This window comes from Galeopterus variegatus, unplaced genomic scaffold (assembly GCF_000696425.1).
Source record: "Galeopterus variegatus unplaced genomic scaffold, G_variegatus-3.0.2 Scaffold213, whole genome shotgun sequence".
NCBI lineage: Eukaryota > Metazoa > Chordata > Mammalia > Dermoptera > Cynocephalidae > Galeopterus > Galeopterus variegatus.
This window is the reverse complement of record NW_007726324.1, coordinates 224,786-242,771: the sequence shown is the minus strand read 5'-3', so window position 1 is coordinate 242,771 and position 17,986 is coordinate 224,786. Positions and strand designations below refer to the sequence as shown.

General features: G+C 54.6%; 1 protein-coding gene across 1 annotated transcript in view; it reads left to right on the top strand.

The window, feature by feature from the left end:
* The window catches only part of NFATC1 (nuclear factor of activated T-cells, cytoplasmic, calcineurin-dependent 1), a 128,571-nt gene that overhangs the window by 21,574 nt on the left and 89,011 nt on the right, over window positions 1-17,986 (top strand). Inside the window, exon 3 of the mRNA XM_008565914.1 lies at window positions 6,321-6,480. Coding sequence (XP_008564136.1) covers window positions 6,321-6,480 — 160 coding nt within the window. The remainder of the gene's footprint in view (window positions 1-6,320; window positions 6,481-17,986) is intronic.

The window sequence follows — 17,986 nt, the reverse complement described above, 5'->3', positions numbered from 1 at the left end:
ACACAACTTTAATCTGTCGATATATAACGGAATAAAAGAATAGAAACTAATTACAACACCATCGTCTCATTGTAAGTCATCCCTGCATCATCAGGGCAGCGTTTGGGTTTCCCTGGTGCACAGTTTTCCCAGCAGTGCTGGAGCCAGGGACAGCGCGTCTCCTTGGTGGCCCTGCACCCTCCCCAGGGATGCTTTTCCATCTCCGTAGTGGCCTCCATGGTGGTGTCCTTTTGTGCTCTTCCGTCCCTGAGTTCCCTGTTTCTCCTCACGCTGGTGCTGCATCGGGGCTTGCTCGGGTCCTGCGCAGGTCCTGCCTAGTGTGAGCGGAGCGGTGGTCGGGTGGGGGTGGGGGCGGTCACTGATGCAGCAGGTTTTGAAGTGGTTTCAGTTCTGAATCGAGAGGCTGCAGCGGGAGGTCCTGGTCTGCTGGTGGTCCTGGACCTCAGCAAGCCACCGACCCTCAATGCCCGCACAGAGGGGTTACACAAGACCTGGGTGCTGGAAGGCATTCTGTGGTCTCTGAAGACCAGAGTCAGTAGTTAACGGTCGTCAGGTACCCTTGGTTTGGAGTCTGGCGTCTCGGTGTCTCTTCCTGTGGTCGAGGGGCTTCTGCTTGTCGGGCCCCTGTGCTGGAGGATGTGCAGAGGGACAGGCACGCGAGCAGGCGGGTCTGCAGGTGGGCGGCCGCCTGGAGGAAGGGCCATGTGACCGCGGGGCCCTGGCCAGGCAGCATGTGTGGCAGTGCGAGGCGTGGATGGCCAGGCCCAGGTGGAGTTGTCACCAGGCAGCTGTGACAGATGGGAAGGGAACGCTTCCCCGTGGTCACTGTGGCCACCTCTGCTTTGCTTGGGAGCCACTGAGCTGGAGAGACGGACCTGGCAGCAAAGAGGAAGGGGAACCTCGAGGTACCACAGTGTGGGGGTGGCCTCGATGTTGGGGAATATGTGCTGTGCGAGGGAAACCCAAAGAGTCGGTGGAAAATGGGAGGCTTCCTCGTGGGAGATGGCAGCCATGGCCCCAGCACAGTGTGACTCAAACGGGGAGCACTGGAGGCACCTTTCCACACGGCGCCCACACACTTGATTCGCTCCCTGTCATCATAGGAGGTGGCCCCTGCCCACGGGGAGGATGGCAGGCACTGGAGCCTGAGGCCACGTGTTCTGTGACCTGCCTGGCCACAGGCCCTCGCCCCTGCTGCCCACCTGGAGTCTCCTGCACTCCCCGCCGGGCGACATGGTGGTGAAATGGCTGTCGCACATACAGCAGGCGCTGCGGCCACGTCGTCGAGGTGCGGGAAGATGCGGTGTGTGTGGAGACAGCTCGCAGGCCTCCCCTGGGTGACGAGGGTACCAGGGTTGAGTCTGTGTATCAGTTGCTATGACGAGCACTTTGAAAACTTTATTTTGCGGTAATTGTGGGTTCACAGACAGTTGCAGAAAGATCTGTGTGCCCGTCACCTCACTCCCCCAAGTGACCACCGCTGCTTAGCCGCAGTCCAGCGTCAGCAGCAGGAGATGGACATCGGCTCGGGCTGTGTGCTGGTTCTGGAGAAAGAGGCTGTGCAGGGGACAGACTGCGTCCCAGCTCTTGTCCTGGTGCCTTAGTTAGCCCTCCACACAGCTCTGGGGGGGCATTCTGTTATCGTCCCCATGTCACAGGAAAGGAAACCGTGCAAGAATTCAGGGAAAGTATGGCATCTGCTCGAAACCACCAGGTGTGTGTTTGGCATAGGTGCCTGTAAAGCAGCAGCCACAGAGGTCTTGGAGGCCGTGTGGTCCCCATGCCTGCAGCAGGGATGCTGTCAGGGGCTTGGCACAGGGCTGGGCACATCACGGGCTCTCTGTGCAGCCATTGCTTTGGAAGGAAAGTGATCTAGATTTTTCAGATCAGAACATCTTTATCCAGTGGTGCAGCCAAGATTGTTCACTTTCTCGTCTTCCCATGTGTATTATGACCTTATTGTGTTTTATGACATGTGTCCCTTCACATGAAGCTTACAGGACTCCATCCCATGGCTTATGAAATCATTAGATTTTACCTTAGAAATGACTGCACTGAACAGGCCCAGAGAATGGTGAGCAGTGTCTGCCGCTCTGGATGATGTTTAGGGACAGTGAACTCACCCCACATGTCCTCAGCCTGGGACGGCCAGCACCTCTCTTGGGATGAGGGCCAGGCCTTGGGGCCAGTGGGAGCATGGAAGGGGCCTGGTTTCTACAGTGTCCTTAGTAAGATACAGGAAAGAAATGAAGGGGACACAGAGGCCTAGACGGTTTCAGAAGTTTTACTACTGGTTTAGAAATATTTATTTTATTTATGTTTAGTTTTCAAATGTGCTGTTTCCAGTTTTGTGCTTGCATGTTTAAGTGTTGCATGAAGCCACAGAGGCAGCGTGGGAAGCTGTCTTTTGGCGTGTGGTACTGGCAGAGGTTGGAGACCGTCGAGGCTCACGCCGCAGTGCCCATGAGCAGGTGGCGGGAGGTCCTCATGGTGCCTCCCGGTAGCTTCTGGGGGCAGCGCCTCAGGTGCCCTGACGAGCTCACGCCCTCTGACCTGCGCATCTGCGTTACGTAAATGATTGAGACACCATCCAGCATTTAATTCTGTGGGTGCTCATATCACTGGTATTTATAACAGACAAGGATGGAAACAGCCCCAAAGTCCCACAATAGAGGAATAATTATTTATATGATAAAGTGTGGGGCTGTGATTAAGCCATTTTTGAGCAATAAGCTAAAATGCTCGAAATATGGTCTTTTAAAAAAGAAAAGTCTGGATACCAAATTATATATTTAATGTGGTTAAGATATATCCATTTTTATGCAAAAATACTTACGTACACACATCCAATGTTGAGACATTTTCTCTGGCTGATGGTGCACGGTAAGTGATTTTAGTGTGAGGGGTGCAGATGACTTCAAGTGGCTTCTGTTTGTGCAAATCAAGTGGACCTGAGATACCAGTTTAACCACCTGTTTTCTTGGTTGTGTTGAGTGACTTTTAAAAAATCGCATAAGTTGAAGATGAGCACAAGATTGTCACCTCCCCTGGGCTCAGGCCTTCAGTGGGCAGAGCCCAGGTGGCCAAGGGATTCTTCTGAGGGCGGAGGAGCCTGGCTGTGGGCCACTGCGGCGTCTGTCACCACCACCAAGGAAGCAGGTGGAGTGGAGGGCGGGGGGGCCAGGAATAACCCTGATCACAGCAGCCCTGGCAGCCCCAACCCTCACACGCCTCTCCAGGGCTGGGTCTTTCTCTGAAACAATGACACAAATATTCTGTGGAGCTGCCAAACGCATGCTGAAAATTCCCAACCAAAACTAATAATCTTAATGGTGTATGTGACAAGATTTATTTTGTAAACCATTCTTACTTTAAGCTGTGCACAAACCATGTTGCCAAATCTGTAAATGATTCAAGAGCAAACTATTTCTACAAATTTATTCTTACGTAATAGTCAAGTGCAAAGTGGTTTAGACTGCCCTAGCTTTAGGAAATACAACTGCCTTTAACTGAACTATGAGGCATCAAACTTTCTGTCTCTCCCTCTCTGTCTCTGTCTCTCTCTCTTTCTGTCTTGCTCTGTCTCTCCCTCTCTCGTTCTCTGTCTCTCCCTCTCTCTCTTTCTCTTTCTCTATCTCTGTCTCTCCCTCTCTCGTTCTCTGTCTCTGTCTCTCTCTCTCTTGCTCTCTGTCTCTCTTTCTCTGTCTCTGTCTCTCTCCCTGTCTCTCCCTCGCTCTCTGTCTCTCCCTCTCTCTCTCTCTCCCTCTCTCTCTCTTTTTCTCATTTCCTGGGACTCAGGTGAGCACGTTCTTTTCATCGTGAGTTTTGTTTTCCACTTGTTTCTCTTCTATTTGCAGCAGCAGGCAGTCTTTTTACTTAGTCGACAGTGCACAATATCACACAAAGTTCACGTGGTGCACTGGAGGTTCCAGACGAGGGGCCCCCTTCTTGGGCAGCAGGTGCCCCCGTATGCTCGGGGTCTGCCAGTGTGCAGCACGAACCTGTGCAGTTGTGGCCTCTCCCGGCCCAGGGCCTGTGATCACTGAAGGGGAATCTGTAATTGCCCTGCTCTGCCCCTCCTGATCCTCGATCCCTGCCCCTCTCCCCTTCCCCAGAAGCGCACGCTGTTCCATGCTGCAGGCAGGAGCGGCCTGTCTCCAGGAGCACCAAGCCCTGCGCCGTGAGGCTCTTCCTTCTGCTGGGCTCTGAAGGGGACTCCCTGGAGAGCTGGAAACCCCCGTCCAGGACCGGCTGCGGGGACACTTCTGCTCCATGAAGTCCCCTCCCCCTGCAGAAGGGCATCCTGCTGCTTCCGGGTGGACCTGTTCCCCTGCCGTGCCAGCATCTGTGCCTCAGGTTCCCGCAGGCCAGCGGCACCCTGTTCAGCAGTGGGTTCCATTAGTATGTTGCGTTTCTGGCTGCAGCTGCAGAGTGGACAGGGCTGGGCTCCTGGCGCAGTGAGGCATCTCTGACTTGCCGGGCACAGGGTGGGGCCTGATGAGCTCTTGGCTTCGTTCTGAGGTCAGACTCTATGGTATGGCGTTCACACACCCTGGTCCTTGTGCCAAGGAAGGCAGCACTGGGCTGAGGCCAGTGCGACCCGGTCGGGAGGCTGGTAGCCCCCGTCTGCCCCTCGCTTGGAGCAGGGGCTGTGGGTGCTGTTCCCACCTGTGGGCCCGTGGGCTTCCCGGGAGAAGGGAAGATGCCTGCGGAGGCCACTCTTGGGTTCACCCAGCAGCACCTCTTCAGTGGAGATGGCCAGGGACCTACAGAACGTTAAGTCAGATGACAAGCTCGCCAGGGGCTTCTTCAGAGAGTTCCATTTCTAAGCTTTCAAATTACTATCCCACTCCAAATGTCATGATATGTGTAGTCCTCTCCAGGAATATTTTAAATGTTTGACATCTTTAGAGACACAGGGTACTTCCAAAAGTTTGTGGAGAGATGGAATTAAAAGACAACGTGAATCTTTCCGAGAACTTTTGAAGACCCCTTGCACAAATGCATCCCCTTCTTGTGCTGGGGATGTGCTCGTGTGGGTGGGGACGGCCTGCTCTGCTCTGCTCTGGTGGCGACACCAGGTGGATGGAGGTGGCGCCGGGGCAGCTCCATTCATGTGGGGTCTCTGACAGCTGCGACCTGTGCAGCCAGGGGCTGCTGCCTCCTCGGTCTGTCTGCGTAGCTGTCACGAAGAGGGTTGGAGATGTGGAGTGACACTGAGGGAGGAGGCAGGGGGACAGGTGGCAGCCACCATTCCGATGGAGCCTCGGAGCCTCCAGGAATGGACTCCAGCTGTGGAGAAGCCCCAGCCTGCCCCGAGGGCACCTTGAGGCTCCCCCCGCCTGAGTTCTGCCACCTCCCCAAATTGGAGAACCCTTGGGCACCATGTGTTCAAGCTGAGGGGTACAGGGGGCTCCCCGGGCCCCACCTGAAAAGCTGAAATGAGCCATTCCCAGCCCCTCATGGAGGGGAGCCCCGAATCCCCATGTGAACTGACTCTCGATGAAGCAGGTGTTGTAAGCCCACGTGGGCATGTGCAGGATCTGCTTTAGTTTTCCATGTTAAACCTTTACCCTTTTAAAGGACAAGAAACTACGGTGCCCATGTAGGGAGTGTCATGGGTCCCACAGACCAGGCTTTGGTGGGAGTGGCTTCCCCTTGTAAAGCTGCAACCCCTCGTCCGTGAAGTGGACGCTGAGGACAGGACGTGCCACTCTTGGTGACGCTGCCCTTCCTCCCTCGGTGCGGGGACGATAGCCATGCTCAGGAAGCCACCATCCCTGGTGCAGCTGGCCCGTTGGCTCTCGTTGCCTGTGGTGGTCAGGCTCTAATGTTTGTCCTGGGTAGGGTGGGAGTCGCTGCAAACCACGTCTAGCAAACCTGCCGTTTTATGAAGGGGCCACTGCATCGCAGATGGTGACACTACATGTCCAACAAGGGCCACACGGCTGGTTAGTGGAGGGGGTTCAAGCCAGGCTTACTGGTCTTAGAGGCCAGAGCTCCTGCCTCTTTGATTTTAAAAGGATTTTTGATTGGTCTGGAACCTATCTCATCCGGGAGGTTAGATACTTTGCAGAAGCCTGTCAGGAGGGAAGGAAGGTATTTTCAGCTCGTGGTTGGAAAATGCTTCCCTCTTACTCATCACGAGGTGACACGCGGTGGCCACGCACCGGCATAAAGCAACCAAGCATCTAAATCACCACATCAGAACATTTCCTCGTGGATGGAGATGGGGAGGCCAAGAAGTAACACTGCGCGGGTCCTCGCAGTCTGCGTGGCATGTCCTGCGAGTCTCACTGCTGTCCTCTGTTCCTTTTCAGCCCGTCTCTCCCTGCCCTCGACTGGCAGCTGCCCTCCCACTCTGGCCCGTATGAACTCCGGATTGAAGTGCAGCCCAAGTCCCACCACAGAGCTCACTACGAGACTGAGGGCAGTCGGGGGGCCGTGAAGGCATCAGCTGGAGGACACCCCATTGTGCAGGTACTGGGGTCTGCTGTGACGGCCAACTCGGCCCATGTGTTGGTGTCTTTCCATCCAGAGGGCGACTCTGCAGCAACAGCTCATAGCGCCTTTCTTCCCGTTTTAAAAAATTATCATCTCCCAGCCGGTCTTACATATACGTCTAGTCAAATCATAGTTTTCCCCTCAATATGTACACACTAGAATGCGAACACTGCATAGCTCATATTTCTGTATCTTGTAGGTCATCTGCGATCCCATGTACACATGTGCTCCCTGGGATCTGGATGTTCTGAACAGCTCATCTTTGAGACTCCTTTCTTCTCTAAAGCCGCTGAACCTCTAGGACGGTGGTTCTCCTGGGTGGTCCCCTCACCACAAGCATCAGCCTCACCTGGGAATTAGTTAGAAATGCAGATTCTCTGGTCAGCTCTACCTGCTGAATCCCACATTCTGGGTGTGGGGCTCCCTGCTGAGAGGTGTCAAGACCCCAGGGTGGGCCATGGGGCAGCTGGCAATAGGATCAGGGAGCTCCCCGAGGGGAGGTGGACATGGCACATGAAGCCGTGTCCCTGCCCGGGAGCGTGGACCAGGCTCTCCCAGTGGTGGTTCTGGGATCCTTAACCTTCCGCACTAATACTTTGGGAGGAAACCTGTTTCCTTGGCTGTGAACTCAGAACATCCATTCACTGTGGCCAGGGAGGTACATTGGTGACTGTGGGAAGCAGCCAGCATCTGCCAGCCCAGCCTGTCCCCTTCTCCACCTTGGGATGTGCACGTGGGTGTCGCACCTGTCACCTCGTGACCTTTAGACCCTTGTGCCCCCAGGATGTCAGTGTCCTGATGCCCACAGAGACAAGCTGCTCCCCCCCCCCAGGGCTCCAGGCCACACAGCATTAACAGAGCATGCTTTCCCCAGTAACCCCGACACCATAAAACTGGGTGCCCCAACCCTGTCATTTAGGGCATGGTGAGGTGCTTGGCAGGACACCCGTATTTCTATTTTATTCCATTTAGATAAATTAAAAAGTTGGGCAGGAAGGAGGCCGCAGGACAAGCTGCACTAGCTAGTGCAGCAATCAGGGATGCGGTCGGCAGGCGAGGTGCTAAAGTGGAGCTCTTCAGCGGCCCGCGCGGGTGATGCTAGGGTGGTATTGTGGCCTGTGCGCTTGATGCCGATTAGTCCCCACTCTGCCAACTGCTGGGCACATGTTAGTGCAGGAGACACAGCAGCAGTCAGCGGCCAGCTTGACATTTTAAGTTCCCGCCTTCCCACCCAGGTGGAAAAGGTCAGGTAATGCCAGCATTGAATTGCGCTAAATAACGACAGGTATTTATTTACCTCCCCTTCTTTCTCCGGCTTCCACCAAATGAAAGTGGATTATTGCTGGATGAGAAGATATTCAGAAGGAGAGTAAACGAGGCTGCAGCAGGAGGAGGATGGGACAGCAGAGCTGGTGCAACGCGCCAGCGCTGGGTTCCACGGGGGACGTGCGGGCTCTGGGCGCATGTTTGTCTCTTCGCAGCGTGTGGTTACAGGTGGTCCTAAGAGTCCCTGTTATTTGGAGGGTAAAGCAGGGGCCGTGAGTGTGGAGAGCCCTGAAGTTTAACAGATTTGTTTCCACGGCTGCTAGTGGCCGTCAGCGTCTCCTGCTGTCCCCGCGCTGGACGCGTCTCTGCACGCCTGGCCCCTTCCCCTCGCCTCTGGGAACTGGTTTCGATTTCTGTGGTTAAGCGTCTTGGGTATAGGGTGGCTTAGACAATGTAGAGAGAATAAAGACGTTTTGGAGGAATTGTGAAACTTGAAACAGTAATTTAAAATATCTTTAAAGTGTTTCTTCAAAAATTATCTCAAATTCAGTGGCACAATGGAGGCTTGCAGAGCGGGAGCAGCCGGTGATGTGTTTAAACAGAATGGACACCCCCCTCCCCACAATTGACAAGAAAAAGAAAATGATCCCCTGAACAGAAAATGTCAGGACGGATCAGCATTTCTCACATGTGAGGAATTAGTAATTTAAAGAGCTTTTCGACATATCTGTGGCAGGTGAATTCATGTCTATGAGAGTGTGGGGTGAGCAGTTAAAAAGAGGGGTTTTTGGAGATTTGTTTTCTTCCTCAGTTGGTGGACCACAAATGGATAAAAATAGAATTTGCACATAATTATAAAACAAATGAAAATAGAAAACTCTCGTTTGCTGTGAAAGCTCACTAACCACAGAGTTTTCCTCCGAGATGTGAGTTACTTCAGCACATCCTCTAGCACCAGCAGCTCCTCTCACTTTGCAGAAATGATTGCATGTCACCGTGGCCCTGGCCTGCACAGGGACGAGGCCGCACGTTAACTGATGTGTTGGGAAGACAGTGGCTCCCAGGAAGGGACGGCGGGCAGCTGGTCAGAGCTGTAGCCTCAACCATTCAGAACTGCTATTGTGTGCGCGCGTGTTGGAGTTTTTGCTTGTTTTTAAAACGCTGTTCTCTTTAGTATATCCAGCTAGTCATATTTTCCTCTATAGATCAAAAAGTTTGTCCATAAAATCAAAGCCAACGACCTTCTGCAGAATGGAAGGACCCTCGTGGTACCCTAGAGGAAAATGAGAGGGGGTTCTGCCTCTGATGCTGTCGGCAGGTGCAGGAAGACCACTCCTCAGCCACCTTCCCTTCTGCACCAGGCAGAAAGCCATCTACCTCCTCTCCAGGCAGAACGCCAGGCCATGGAGTTGCAAGATCAGGAAAGGACGTCAGCATCCATCTGGCCCAGCCTTCATGTTTGTTGGGGGATGCGAGATTCATGAGGGGCTTAGCCAGCGCCATTCCGCTGTCGCTTGTGGGGGCCCTTCCCACCAGTCTAAGGACCTCTCTGGTGGGCAATGTCCCACCCTCATGGAGCCATTGCAAACCCCCTTCCTCGAGGGCCGATGGTCACTTCTACCCTTTCCCATAGAAACGTGGTCTTTCTCACGCTGGAGAATGACCTCCATGGTCGTCCACAAGCTCCTTGTGGCTGCGTTGCAAGACCACACCTTTACGTCCACCATAGTTTTAAGAATACTCATATCGGAAGGAACAGAGCAACAGTTTAGCATGTACAAGTGAGACAGCTCGCCAGGCAGCAGGGAAGGGCTGGGGGTTGAGTATGAACTAGAGGTGGGTTTAGCATGTGCCCCAGAAACCCTCTGGGTAGACGTGGCCTGTGCAGGGTCTGTCTGGACCCTGCCACTGCTGTCGTGACAGCTGCATTTCATCACTGACAGGGTGGAGTTTTCGAGCGAGGACAGGGTCTTCCACAAGCCCCTGACGCCACAGGCTGTGTACGTGGGAGGCAGGGCCTGAGATCTGTCTCGGAGCAGAGCATGCAGCTGGGCTTTGCTTCCATTGTCATGTCGAGACCAGCAATAAAGAGATTGTGGATTTACCAAACCTTAAAACTCACCTGTTTCTCAGCACAAATGACCCAAATAGCCCATCCAAAAGGAACGGCCCCCTGCATCCATGCGGCCCTAGTCCTGCAGGGCAGATGGATGTGGTCTGACCTCTGACCTGGGGTCAAAGAATTCAGCTCTGTTTACCAAGTTACCAAAATAACTTTCCCGATAGCATCTAGCCCCTCATGCAGGAGGCTGGGTTTGTGTGAATAATTAATAGGTCAGTGCAATGTGAAACACTGAGAGAAAAGCCCTGGTCAGTTCCTAAATAGCGTTTTAGGTTTGCAGTTTGTGATCTTGTCACTTAGGACGTGACCAGCATAATCCCTGTCTGGCCCACGGAGGAACCGACTTAGCACAGAGCCGGGGTGGGTGTGAGGGGCGGGTGGGCCTGAGGGTCAGGAGAGCGCTGACAGAGGGTCCTGGCAGGAGTGGGCATCAGGGTCAAGGTGGTGGGGACCTGCTGGTGCCTGGTGGTTCTGCTGGAACTCTCCCTCGGTTGCTTGGCTCTTAGGTGAACTTTGCCCACATAGATCTGTAATGAATATTTTTTCTATCATACAAGAAATCTCACAGCTGAAGGAATAGACTATGCTGGGGGAAAACTCATTTTTCCTCAGATTGTTAAAACTGGCATTCATGTGAGGCTGTTCCAGTTACTTTTCATTTAGACGGTGTTAGACGTTGTGAGACGCAGGTTCCCAAGGGGCATGTGGATTCGGTAGACAGATGATGGCCTCTCGCCTTACCTGTGGCCACTCATCCCCTTTTCCTGTCATGATCTGTCCTGAGGAGGGGTCTCCTCTGGAGTGCTCCACCAGACAGGGCCATTAAACTAAAAAGCCAGAGTTTTCACAAAGCCAGCCAAACAGTTATTAGTGGAAGAATTATTATTTGATCAAAACAGCTCAGGCCCAATCGGAAGCCGTTTGTCGGAGCGTCTCTGTATAGGAGCAGCTCTGTCCGGCCCAGGGGACAGCAGGGAGGCGGCACCCCCCCGGATGCCAGGCAGGCGACATCAAAACGCAGGTCTGACCCCACACCAGGCACCGTGATCCTTTCCGCTGCCAAACCCTGGCTGACCTGCACGAGGCACGAATTAATTTTTCATGGGTCTGCCTCGGCAACTAGACAGCTGCCCTCTCCTCTGTCAGCAAGATTTCAGGGCAAATGATTGTTTCCTTCCCTGGCCTACTGAGTACACCAAAGCCAAGGCGTTTCCACACTTTTATAGGTGCGTCTCCCCTCCACACAGGCAGCCAGGCAGAGCGTGTCTTGTCACTGCCCGGGAGCTGCTTTTTGTCCCACCGACACAGAACTCACACCAGTGCAGCGCTGGGTGTCTCTGCTACTCCCTGACATGCGAGGTCAGCTTTGATGATGAATGAGGATTCACCATGCGCTTTCCTCACTAAAGCAAAGCCAAAGAGTTCTCTCTGGCATGGCACGGAGATGCCCCCTCGCCCTGGGAGGATCTTCATGGGGTGCTTTTCATCATGTCAGCATAATGATAGTCAAGTGGAATGAAGTTGGCCCGTCCAGTCATCGTTTACCACAATAATAATATTTGAGAAAGCAGGTGGAGCTGTGCTGAGTTCTGCTGACACATGGTGAAGGCATGTGGTCTCAGGCAGGCCCCTGGCATCGCGGAGCTTCACCGCCCAGTAAGCTGGCAGAATGCGGTCTGAGGGTCCCCGCGCCCAGCACATGCACCTGGGGGTGGTGATGCCGAGGCGCAGCGCGGAGGAAGAAACTGTTCACAGCATAAATATGGCCCAAAGGCCCTACACCACCAGCCTCCAAATCTCCTCATTCAGAAGCGCTGGTTTCTTGTTCCCAGCTGGGGAGATTAAAACTGGCAAGTGGGCTCAGGCACAGGACCTGCTCCAACGGTCCTTAGTGACGCTGTATCTGCAGCTCACCCCCCCAGGCTGTTTCCAGAAGTAGAGAGATGTGCTTAGACACACTCGCTGGAACATGCTCTGCCCCAGCCTTCAAATAACCCGCCTTTGGCGCACATGGGACTGGGGCTGGGGGGCGTGCGTAGAGAGTTTAACTGGAGACAACGTGAGAAGTGGCCATCTTTAAAGAAAATGACAGAATAGGGAGAACCCCGTCCCCACTGGCTCTTGGCTGTGGGCTCTGGTCCTCCCTCACTGCCTGTGCTAGGGCCCCCCCTCCCCGTGGACACTGGGGTCCCCTCAGGCCCCGCCTGCAGGTGTCCAGTGCCCGTGGCATGGTTCCTGTCCCTGTCTACTCTGAGAACCCAGAGGCAGCAATGTGTCCAGGGTCTCTGGGCAGGGAGGGCCCGGACCCTGCAGCCGCCAACCCTTTATCCAAATCCTCCCACTTTTCATCCTTTTGCTTTGCTGTGTCTGACCGAGTCCTAGAGCCCCTGGTCTACACATAGCGGCTGTTGTCACACAAGAGAGATGTGATCTGCTGGCATGAAGCCACATTTTAAAAGTCTGTCCTCTTTCTCTGGAGCGGCTGGACGGGAGGGCTGCTTGCTTTCTGCATCGGTTGCATAACTAAGCCTGCCTGGGCCCTGTCGAGGCCTTGCCCGGGCCAGATGTGGGGGCGGGGGAGCCTGAGCACCACGGGCGTGTGCCCAGTCTGGGTCAGGCTTGCCGTCCGTGGGCTGGGCTGGACTTGTCACCAGCTCAGCTCTCCTCCCCCGGGAGAACACTGGGCTCTTGTCTGTGGACAGAAGCGCTTTGCTCCATGGCAGCACAGATGGCCAGCAGGGCCCTGCCGAGGCGGGGCGCACAATTGCCTCTTGACCGACTGCGCAGTGGCCCTCTGTCAGTGGCTCTCACGAGGCCAGGGAGGGGCTGTCCGGATGGCAAGCTGATGCCCCCATCATGGTGTGGACGGTGGAGCATCTGGGGTGGAATTGTGAGTGCCAGTGCAGGGAGGAGCCTCTCTGAGGTCTCAGGGCCGCTGCCTTCCATGTCGTGCCTGTCCTTTGGGCCACTTGTGGTCAGACACCAACGGCCAGGCATGGCTTCTGGAAGGTTCTCCATCCACCTCATAGACACCCAAGGAGTGGCTGCCAGCCCTGCCCTTGGTACAGTGCATGATGAAACTGATCAACTCTCACCCCACGTGGCCTCCAAGAGGCTGTGCCCTGAGGAGGGAGTTTTCATCTGGAGGTTCGGAAGCATGGGGTGGCCGCAAGCTGCCTCTGGGAGGGGACAGGTGCCAGGAGGCAGGGGAGGGCAGTCTCGGGAGCTGGCTTTGCCTTTCTAGGGTGCCTTGACCCCTTGCCCCTGTGCATCTGGACCGGGCGTCACCACGGCTGGCTGTGCTGGGAGGTCCAGGCACCAGCAGGAGCCCACAAGATCTGTGGGTGGGGTGCTCTAGAGGGGCCTTGGTTCTGGGCGAGGCCAGAAAGTCCTCTCGCCCAGGCTTCTTGTCCTGGGGGTGTCATTCTGGAGGTTTCCACAGGGACACAGTGTGGACAGGTGGCTGCGTCCCATGTCACTGGGCAGGCAAGGGTATGGTGAGTGGGCAGGCAGACACTCTGAGCTGCTCCACCTGCGCAGCGCTAGGTTCTGCTGTGGCTTGGTGCAGACAACGCGGCTTTGCAGCATGATGCTTCTGGAAGGGTACGGTCTCTCCTACTGTGGCGGGCAGTGGATTTCAGGTGCTCCAGGCTCTGAATCATCCCAGGTGCATTTCCCACATTGGCTTATTGTCCCCAGACGTTCGTGAGGGTGCTGAGATGCGTATGCGCCCCATTTCTGCATTGTTTTTCCCTCAGCATCAAGTCGGGGCTTCTCAGCAAGTGTTAAAGTCTAAATGTAGTGATTCCGTGTGGAACTTTCTTCAACCAAAAGCGATGTGATTCTTCTCTTCTGTGGGTGCTTCTGTACCCTGTGAAGTGCTCTTGCAGAGTGTTTGTGGGGGTCCCCACGGCCTGCTGCGGGCTCTCTAGAGAAGTCTGGGTGTTCGTCCTGGGGCCCGGTGGCTTCGTGGTTCACTCGCGAAGAGCGTGGTGAGATGTGAGCGCCTGGGGCACAGACTGGGTGTGTGCAGTCTGGAGCGTTCAGGTGCCACACAGGTGCCAGGCATGGGGCATGGGGCGGTTCCAGCTGCCCCTGGGGTCCCAGGGCATGGGGCGCTGTGTGCCTTTCTGCGGGAGTCGTGGAAATTCTGCAGGCAGCTGAGGACGCTGCTGCGGAGCTGTCCTGCCGCGTCTCCCCAGCCCGAGCCTGTCCTTCCTTTTCTTTTCCTTCTCTCTTCTCTGCCTCACCGCACCCTCGGAATCGACCTGTTCGGGGATCTCTGTCATGCTTCATGCGCAGACGCAGACATGCAGTGTAACCTGGTGCCTGTGGTGAAGTCCCCGTGATTTTGTGTGGCATTGTCTACCCGCGAGGAGGGGAGTCCACCTGATTCTGTTCTCACCACCCAGCGAGCGCAGGTGAGGGGCCTTCGGGCTTGGCCTCTGGGTTCCAGGTTGAAAGGATCTTCCTCTAAAGTCGACAAGGAAGGCGCTAGAAAAGTAGCACACTCAGAAAAGCTACAGGTGTGCGGCTGCAGGTGGGCCTGCAGGTGGAGGCCTCTTCTGGGTCAGATGTGGCCATGGGCACACAGACTGCAGCGCTGCCCAGCCCGCCTCCCGCGCGCTGATGCCCTCAGGAGCTACTGCTCTGTGCTCCTGCGCTGGCCCGCCACGCACGTGTGTCAGCAGGCAGGAGGCCCGAGGTCACCACAGCAGCCAGTAGCGGGAGTCCAGGCGTCCAGGGACCCGGGCTTGTTCCCACCCCCTCGGGTTCCGTGAGGCTCACCCCTCCCCACCCCGTGCCCGCGATGTGAAGGCTGGGGCCCAGCCGCTGCGTCCTGGCAGGTGTGACATGACCTAGCCAGGACCCCTGGGAAGAAAGTAGGTCTGGCTGTGAACGCCCAGGCGTCGTGGCATCGCTGGGAACGGCCACGCTCATGGGCACCAGGCAGGGAGCGCTCTAAATGTGGCTCACCAGAGTGAAAACTCCAGCCGCTAAGCCTGCGACAGAGCCGTGGACCCTGCCCTGTCCCCCTTTGAAAGTTGAAGTGTGGCTTCCTGCTACAGAAACCCTGTGGCCACTCTTGTGTGATAAGCTACGTCTGGGTCCTGGGGAACCTGAGGCCAGCCAGTGGTGACACGGGTCGGGCTGTGGCAGCCCGGCTCTCCCACAGCCTCCTGGAGCATGCGCTGTCAGAGCGGGGACCACGGGCGTCCCCACCTCTCCTGCCTCTGTCCTCCTGCACCTCGGGGGCCTCGTTCCCCACCCCACGCCCCAGGAAGGGCAGCAAAGGCGTCCGGGTGAGAAAGGAGTGATTGAGCTCGCGAGTCACTTTCATTGAGGACGCTTGACTTTTTCGTCTGCATTTCGTCCACGTTTTTGGACTTGCTTCCCTGTGGAATGAAATAAAATACAGAGGATTTTGAGTAAATTAAGCAATTGATTATTGAAGGCCTCGAATAGTTTCAGATCCATTGTAAAACGTGATGATTATACTAAGGGAGCTGAATCTGAGCCCCAGGAGTAACGTTATTTATAAAGATAGTTATTTATAGTGAAGCTCGTGGAGACTTGTGTGGCACCATCTCTGGGCACTTGTGCCTCTGAAATGTCTAAACAGATACACTCGTTATGGTCCTCATTGTATTTTTTATTTTCTGCCTTCTCAGAAAGGCAGAAAAATGCTGCATGTGGAAAAACCAGGCACAGGAGAAACGAACTCTTCTCCTGGAGGGAGCAGTGCACGGGGTCTTGGGGCCTTTCCACTGTCAGGACCAGTCGGTGACAGCATGGTTTTTAAGTCACTGCTGGAGGCACTTGAGAGTCACAACCATAAATCTAGTCTTATATATGCATATAAACATGGTAGACATCGTGAGTAATTTTATTCATCTGAAGAATTCTCGGAATTAAAGTGACACTTTATGGTGTAGATTCAGTGTTTCTCTTGGGTCTTCACACGCATGCACACACTCTGACACACATATGTGCACATGCACACTCGCACACACTGTCATGCACATGGGCACACACATGCACGCACACTCACACACAGGGTCTCCCCCCCTCCCCGCCCTCTGCTTGGCCACTGGCCCCTGCAAACAGGGAGAACCTGCGTGGTCCAGCCATCGTGTCGCCCCTCTGTGCCGGGCGGCTGGGATAGCAGAGTGTGTGTTGAACCATAACAGGGACACAGCTGTGCCTGGTCTGACATCCGGGATGTCGTGTCTTCCAGGCAGAGCAGAGGCACTGGAGGTCAGGGCAGGTTGGCCTTGTGGCGGGGGCCCATCTGTGCTGTGTGTCCCACACTCAAGGGCCACCATAAGGAGCTCCCAGGCACCTGGTGAGCACAGACAGGCACATGTGCTTACGCAAATGGAATCTTCACTTTTTGTGGGGAAGAAAATATGGCACGGGCACTAACCAGTACCAGGAGAAAAGCCTGTTTTAATTAACCCAATATGTCCTTGGGCTTTGTTTACAGAATAGACTTCCTGGCCTTAAATTATTTGCTGTAAAACAGGTAAATTTTATGACATGGAAAACGTGACCTCAGTGGAACTGCTGAAACGCCAGGGCTGGTGTTGCTGGGTCAGGTGGCGGGAAGTCCCGGCTTCTCCTCAGTGCCCTGGGCACGGTTTTGGGCCAAGTTCCAGTTCCCGTCATGGCCCCAGGTGTCACAGCCACCTTCCTCCATACTCCTGCAGCTCACATCCCTGTGCACAAGGGGCTGGGGGGACAGGACAGATGCGGCTGAGGTTCAGTGTCCCTCAGCCCCATCACTGCATCCACAGGGGCCAGGACGGGGGGCCAGGACGGGGGTCCAGGACGTCAAGCTGCTCCTTCAGCCCTGGCCTGGAGACATGGGAAGAAAAGTTTACTGTTAGTGTGTGACCTCACCAGGCAAGACACACTTATGCACACACTAGTGCACAGGCATTCTTTTTAGTGAAGTTAGAATTTTTTTTAAATTAATTCAAAATATTTTAACATTTACTTGTACGTATTTGTGAGGTACAGTATGTTGCTTCAACACATGCGTGCACTGCATAGTGATTCACTTAGGGGTAGGCAGCACAGTTTTGCACCCACTAGTCCATCACTTCTCCCCACCGCCCCCGCCTCTGGTAACCATGATTCTACCCTCTACTTGTGTGAGAACCACTTCTTTTTTTTAGATTTTGCGTATGATCACGCAGTATTTGTCTTTCTGTGCCTGACTTCACTTAACATGATGGTTTCCAGTTCCATGTTGCTGCAAATGATAAGATGTCATTTCTTTGTATAGCTGAGTAGTATTCCACTGTGTACATTTACCACAGTGTTTTCTATGCGTTCATCTGTTATGGACATTCAGGTTGATTCCGTCTCCTGGCTGTTGTGCATAGAGCTGCAGTGAGCACGGTGCAGGTGTCTTTGTGATGTATTGATTTCATTTCCTTTGGGTACATACCCGGTAGTGGGACAGCTGGGTCATAAGGTAGACCTATTTTTAGTTTTCTGAGGAACCTCCACACTGTTTTCCACAGTGGCTGGACCCATTTACGTTCCCATCAGCAATGCAGGAGGGTCCCTTTTCTCTACATCCTTGCTTTTGATATTTTCTGACTTGTTGATAGTAGCCGTTCTAACAGGGATGAGATGACATCTCGTTGTGGTTTTGATTTGCGTTTCCCCTATGGCTAGTGATGTGTTGAGCATTTCTCATGTGTCTGTTGACCGTTTGTGTGTCTTCTTTCAACAAATGATTGTCCAGGTCCTTCTGCTGACAAAAACGAGCGAAGTTGGGGGAGGAAAGGGGAGGTGCTGCGCGAGCTCAGGCCCCAGGTACGGCGTGTGCCTTTTGACCACGGGCTCCGTTTCTGGCACTGCTTTTGTTTTTCATGTGTAGTTTCCACTGCGTGGGGTCTGCATGGGGCAGCACGCAGTCTCTTCATGAGCGCGTGCGCTGCGACTTTGCTGACTTGGCGTGGTGTGGATCCAGCCACCTCGTCCCTCCAGGACCACCTAGACCTGCGTGGTAGTCGCTCACGTCGTTTTGCTAGCGACCCCAGACCTAGGGATAGATCCACAGGGGCACCCGAGACTGTC